Here is a 6,100-nt window from a genome sequence, read left to right on the forward strand (position 1 = left end):
GGAATTTATGTTATTTGGTTTCATAGTTTAGGGATTCATCAGCTGACAGTTGGTCTAGATCATTGGTCCAGATACAACTTCACGAATGAGTTTCTATTTGGTTTCAACGATTTTTAACTTGTCTTCATTGTCTTGCTCTTCTTAGCTTTGTTACGGAAAAAAGGTTACATTTAACTAGAAACTCATGGTGTCAGGGTTTATTCCAAGAAATCCACTAATTACTTCTTCAACTATGTTTGTAGGTACCACTGAAAACACATGAAAAGAAGTCTATCTTAAATTTTTTCTCAACAATGAAAGTTAAAAAGGAATAAGAATCAAACATGGAACAAAGTGTGTGCAATGAATATGTCAAAAAAAAAAATTGCTGAATAACTTAAAGGAGGAACCTAAAAGCACAGATGATAGACTTGCATCCTTAACAGATAAAACCGTTCACCTCTTTTAGTAAGCAATTCACCATTCACTTTAGCATACTTTAAATGACAACAAAATCAGTCACTCGCAAAATAAAACCAATCAAATGCATTGCAAATAACTTCAATTAACACCAAGTGCTTTCTTTTACACAACAAATCAATAAGAACAATAGAAGAACACATGCAACCCCAAATCCCCCTTAAAAACGCTTCTTTTCCTTTGATTAATTAATGCTTTTCACAATTTAAACCCAAAATAAAACAGCTTCCAATTTCCTGTTAGAACAAACCAACAAAGCCTATATACTTAATGATGAAGTAAAGAAAAAAAAAGAAATCACCCACTAATAAAAAACATAAAGGTCTTTTTTTTAAATGGTGCAATATAAAACCAAAAGAGCTAAAAACTCAGTAAATGAATGATATTAAGTTATTAACATACAAGGAAAATGATCATAGTTTATATGAAGAAAAAATACCTGAAACTAGGTTAAAACTTCTGGGTCTGTTACAGAAAACAAAGAAAGAAAGGAGAAGCCTTTGTAAATTTTTACTTAGAGAGAGAAAAACAGAAGCAGCTCTCTTCTTGCCTTTCTCTATGGCATGCTCGAGAAGAATTTGGGGCTAGTGGCCGAAGGCGAAGCAAGCAATGAAGGCTAAGTGAGAAGGACTGTCGGGTTGAGTGAGGAAGGTTTCAGAACGGAGAAAAACAAATGTGACTCTCTTCTTGTGAGGAAGAAAAACGGGTTGAGTGAGGAAGGCTAGTGGCCGAAGGCGAAGCAAGCAATGAAGGCTAAGGGGCCGGAGGTGAAGCAAGCAATGGAGGCTGGATAAGAGGAGTTGTCTAGTTAAGTGAAGAAGGTTTCAAAATGATAAAAGGTAAAATTGAAACTTTTGAGGCTAATTTCTTATTCCACACGTCCTAAATCACCCATTCAGTGGGGTGGGCAGGGAATACTATGCTTTCTCTTCCCCGAGTAAGCCCATATTCAACATGGGCTGACAATTGCTATAAACCAAACAATAGTGCGGTGGTGAGCCGATTGAATTGGGCTATAATATATTCATACTCCTCCAACCAAACATGCTCTTAAAGTAAAGAACAGTAACCAACGATCAACAGTTGAGTAATTCATGTTAAAAAAGGGAAATCCCAAAGCAGAGCAGAGCCGTTGGATAAATAGTAAGTGGTCGAAATAATCAAATCGCAGAAAATATCGGAAAAGAAGCCAAATCAACCAAAACTCACCATTGTTTAAACATTCCAAAACATTAACTGAAAAAGTGACTGAAAAACTTGGAAGCGATTTTCTTTTTTGGTGAAAGAATAGGAATTTGTATAAGCAAGCCGGGCGGTGCGACGAGCAGAGCCGTCGCACAGAGGCTCAGGCATCCCGCAGCACAACCTGATAGTACTTCTACATCATCAACTCTCTACGATAAGTCATCGTCTACCAAGATGAAGGGGCTTTTCAAATCCAAGCCGCGAACTCCCGTCGATATCGTGCGCCAAACGCGTGATCTCCTCAGCTTCGCCGCCCGCTCCTCCGAAAGTCGTGAATCCAAGCGGGAAGAGAAAGTTCGTTATTGAAAACACCTTTTACACATAGCATCTTAATTGTTTCGACTTGGTTTTATTGCTATTCGATTTCTTTTCTTTGTTGATCTGGATCGCCCCCTTTGGATTTTGATGACGGCAGCATGTGATATAGTTACTATTGGAATCAAATATGTATGATATTGTTGTGCCTGAGCAGTTATTGGATTTGCCGAAATTAACATAGGTTCGGTGTCTAATCCTTATATTTTAACTTAATCTTGACGCAGATGGCAGAATTGTTTAAGAATTTAAGGGAGTTGAAATCTATTCTTTATGGAAATAGTGAATCTGAGCCAGTCTCAGAAGCTTGTGCACAACTGACTCAAGAGTTCTTCAGAGAGAACACGCTGCGGCTCTTGATCACTTGCCTTCCTAAATTGAACTTAGAGGTAACTGATTGACTATAAAGTTAAGATGACTTAACTTACTCAACAATGTTTACACGAGGAATTTCCTTGGCAAGAGTTGTTGTTGTCCCTGATGTTGCTTCTATGATTATTTGACAAGTGGCTTCCTTTGCAGGCAAGGAAAGATGCCACTCAAGTTGTTGCCAATTTGCAAAGGCAACAAGTGAATTCGCGGTTGATTGCTTCTGATTACTTGGAAGCGAACTTAGATCTTTTAGATATTTTAATAGCAGGGTAAGTGGAAATCTTAAAAGGTTTATTACTTTCTTTTTTATAGGTTGGTTTTCAATGTAACTTCAATGGTTCGTTGGATCTTTGTCTTTGTGTTATCAAGTCTTGACAACTTAATGCTAGAGCTAAGATGATAAGTTACTGATAGTTTTCAGCATTTTGTTTGGTTCTTTTGATTAAGCAAAAGCGATTATGGCGGCACTTCCATTACTTGGTTCTTCTTATTGATGGACTCACTTCTGTGCCAAACATTTGCCATGTTTATATTGGAGCTATAATCCTAAGATGATATCTGGTTTATGCAATATTTTGGTTATGCTGTCAAATTGAGGTTTATTTTGTATCCATCATTTGATCACAGTCTTCTGATTTTTAAATGCTGTTTACTCAGTTATGAAAACACAGACATGGCTTTACATTATGGTGCAATGTTGAGAGAATGCATACGGCATCAGACTGTTGCAAGGTGAGAAAATTCAACCTATTCAACTTATGCCTTCATGACTTGGCATCTCTTCTTTTAAGTAAATATAAATGAATACCCCGATTCTTTTTCTAATTCCTCTTTCTAATCAGCAGTGTTTCCATCATGGTTGCGTTCAAGCAGCAATCTTCTCCAATATTTACCTTTGAAATGTTTCCTTTTTATAATATGTATTCTTTTTACATTTGAAAGAGAGCCTTAACTCCTAAAGTTTGCATAGAAAGGTTTCAAATTAATTGAAGATTTTTGGATATATTATTAGCTCTATGTGTCCTGTTTTGTTTGATTGACAGGTATGTTTTGGAGTCACAGCACATGAAGAAGTTTTTTGACTATATACAACTTCCAAAGTTTGACATTGCTGCTGATGCTGCTGCAACTTTTAAGGTTGTGTACTGCTGATCTAAGTACTATAATGATCTTGTTTCCTCCCATTTTCTGTCTGCTTCTTACTATTGCACTTTTGATTCTGCATTTGTCATTGGAATCTAGTCTCAGAACAACCTGTTGTTTGTTGTATTTTTTAAAGTAGGTAAGGTTTGCTTTTCAATTTTATGTTGATTGATGAAATGAAGATGCTTTTCAATTTCAGTTTTTCAAACAAGGTTGTTGTTTGATGTTGAGTCATCTTCTAATGAACTTCCTCATCTACCTCCATTCTTTTTTTAAGGGTTTTGAATTGTGCATCTGACTTCTGATGTTCTGTAATATCTTGTTTTCTTATAGGAGCTCTTGACAAGGCATAAGTCCACTGTAGCTGAATTTCTTTCCAAGAACTATGACTGGGTAAGTGTTGCTCCTCCATTACTTTCATCTTTTAAATTGTGGTGTTTTGATGCTAAATACAAGCAGGGTACTAGGAAAATCTTTTCAGTTCACTATTATTTTTAGTACTTTTTTCACTCTCCATTATTATCAGCTTGAAAATTGCTTCAATTGGAATTGCTTTATGTGCTCTTTCATTTTTGACAAGATATTTTATTCAAATGGTTGTTGATTGTAATGGTGCTAGAAGTAGCTACATTAAGATCCCATTGAGTTCTTCATATATAAATGTTAATGTTGAAAGTTTTCATTAGTTAGAGCTCAATGAAACAAATCGTATTTGTTGTTTCAGTTTTTTGAGGAATATAACTCAAAGTTGATGGAATCAAGCAACTACATTACGAGACGACAAGCTATCAAGGTATGACACTTGCTAAAAACAGTGACTATTTTAGTGATTCTTTTTCAATCGAAACAAAAACATGTGCTTTTAAACATATGCTTGAATTCATATAAGTTTTTTTAAGGGTTCATTTGCTGATTTCAAACTAGAAATAGGATGTTTGAGAAGTGTAAGGAGTGTAAAGATTGTCTTACCATTTGGGGATCCGAAACATCTATAGTTAGTTATGGGTATCCAAAAGTGTTGGTTAAGATTTGACAACTCAATCCAATTGAATTTCCTCTTTTAAATGCCAAAATCTTAGCAGTATGAAGGCCCTGTTATTTTTTGAGTTATGTGTCGGTGCAAATTGCAGTTCCAGTTTTAGTTGCTAGGGAGGCCTTTTCTATTATTCTTAATGTTTTCTCTTCTTAATGTTATAGTTGTTGGGAGAAATTTTGTTAGACCGCTCAAATGCAGCTGTCATGACCAGATATGTGAGCTCAAAGGATAACTTAAGGATTCTTATGAATCTTCTAAGGGTACCACACTTCCTTCTGTTTCTTGCTTTCATGTTTTGTTTATCCCACATCATTTTGGAATGATAAAATTTTGAGAGTTTCGATTGCTTTTTGTTATTTTATCTGGGTAATAAACTCTACCAGACTTGGTCTATTGCGCATCTTACATGAAGCTTTAAAAATGAAATAACCCTCAAACGAGTTGCTAATGACTAATATAAAAAATGTCTGGCATAGACTAGCAAAATTTTGTTCTTCGTGTAGTTAATGTTTAAGTATAATACTAGCCTGTAGCTATGAATATGATCATCCCGGTAGCTGCAATTACCAAGATTTTCAATGCTCAAGTATTAAAGACCTTTGTTACTCGGACTCGGGAGTATGTTCATGTGGGTATGCATCTGACATGTTATGGTTAGAAACCTTTTTCTATATATTTGGAGGATCTTTAGAGGTCTTATCTCCATAACCATGCGTTGGGCATGAGTATTAGACAAAGTTACTTGAAGAAAAAAGAAGGATTTGCTATTCTATAGCCAATCACTTGGACCTTCTTGTTGTACTTAGCCTACGGCTAAGTACTAGCTTTTGGTTAACGAGTCCGAGCAACATGGTTAAAGACCAACAATTATTTTCGAAATTTAGTTTAACCATACATAGTTCACTTCAAGAAGCAACTAATGAATCCCTTTAATTGCAGGAATCAAGCAAGAGCATTCAAATAGAAGCTTTTCATGTTTTCAAGGTGTCGTGTTAAAATTTTCCTCCTCTGGGGAACACATGATAATTTGATACGTTAAATTGCTCACTATATCTTTTTCTTACGTCTTTTGTGAATCTCTCTACAGTTGTTTGCTGCAAAGCAGAATAAGCCTCCAGACATTGTTAGCATACTCGTTGCCAATAAAAGCAAGCTTCTACGATTGTTTGCGGATTTCAAGACTAATAAAGGTACAAAAAGATACAAATGGTAGCATTGTTTTTCCTTGTAAATGTGTAGGCTTGGCACTTTATTTGTTGTTCCCTGTTTGATGTCTTACAGAGGATGAACAGTTTGAGGCGGACAAGGCTCAGGTTGTGAGAGAAATCGCTGCCCTTGAGCTTAGAGACCGCCCATAGTGAACTCTAGTGTACTGTAATCTCTTTTTGTTTTTGTTTTTTTCTTCTTTTTTTTTTAAAAAAAATAACTAACACAAGTTGACTGCACCATATAGTGATCTCGTGGTCCTTTCAGAAGGACGTGTAATATGTAAAAGGAAAAAAAAATCAATTGTGATCCTCTTTCTTAGAA

General features: G+C 35.7%; 1 protein-coding gene across 2 annotated transcripts; it reads left to right on the forward strand.

Moving 5' to 3' along the window:
* Positions 1-1,570: 1,570 nt before the first annotated feature.
* LOC105773854 (putative MO25-like protein At5g47540) lies at positions 1,571-6,100 on the forward strand. 2 transcript variants are annotated; one of them, XM_012596011.2, is made up of 11 exons: positions 1,571-2,151; positions 2,247-2,408; positions 2,542-2,660; positions 3,049-3,123; positions 3,435-3,528; positions 3,868-3,927; positions 4,259-4,327; positions 4,732-4,830; positions 5,510-5,554; positions 5,658-5,760; positions 5,852-6,100. In XM_012596011.2, the coding sequence occupies exons 1-11, from the start codon at positions 2,110-2,112 to the stop codon at positions 5,926-5,928; spliced, it is 945 nt and encodes a 314-aa protein (XP_012451465.1). In that variant the 5' UTR covers positions 1,571-2,109; the 3' UTR covers positions 5,929-6,100. The 2 variants fall into 2 exon arrangements, with proteins under 2 accessions (XP_012451465.1, XP_012451464.1); XM_012596010.2 differs by having other exon boundaries at positions 1,574-1,998.

This window comes from Gossypium raimondii, chromosome 6 (assembly GCF_025698545.1).
Source record: "Gossypium raimondii isolate GPD5lz chromosome 6, ASM2569854v1, whole genome shotgun sequence".
NCBI lineage: Eukaryota > Viridiplantae > Streptophyta > Magnoliopsida > Malvales > Malvaceae > Gossypium > Gossypium raimondii.

Coding starts and splice junctions, on each gene's coding strand:
- LOC105773854 (XM_012596010.2), top strand. CDS start 1,879: ATGAAGGGGCTTTTCAAATCCAAGCCGCGAACTCCCGTCGATATCGTG. Junction 2,409..2,541: donor TTCCTAAATTGAACTTAGAG/GTAACTGATTGA, acceptor CTTCCTTTGCAG/GCAAGGAAAGATGCCACTCA. Junction 3,124..3,434: donor CGGCATCAGACTGTTGCAAG/GTGAGAAAATTC, acceptor TTTGATTGACAG/GTATGTTTTGGAGTCACAGC.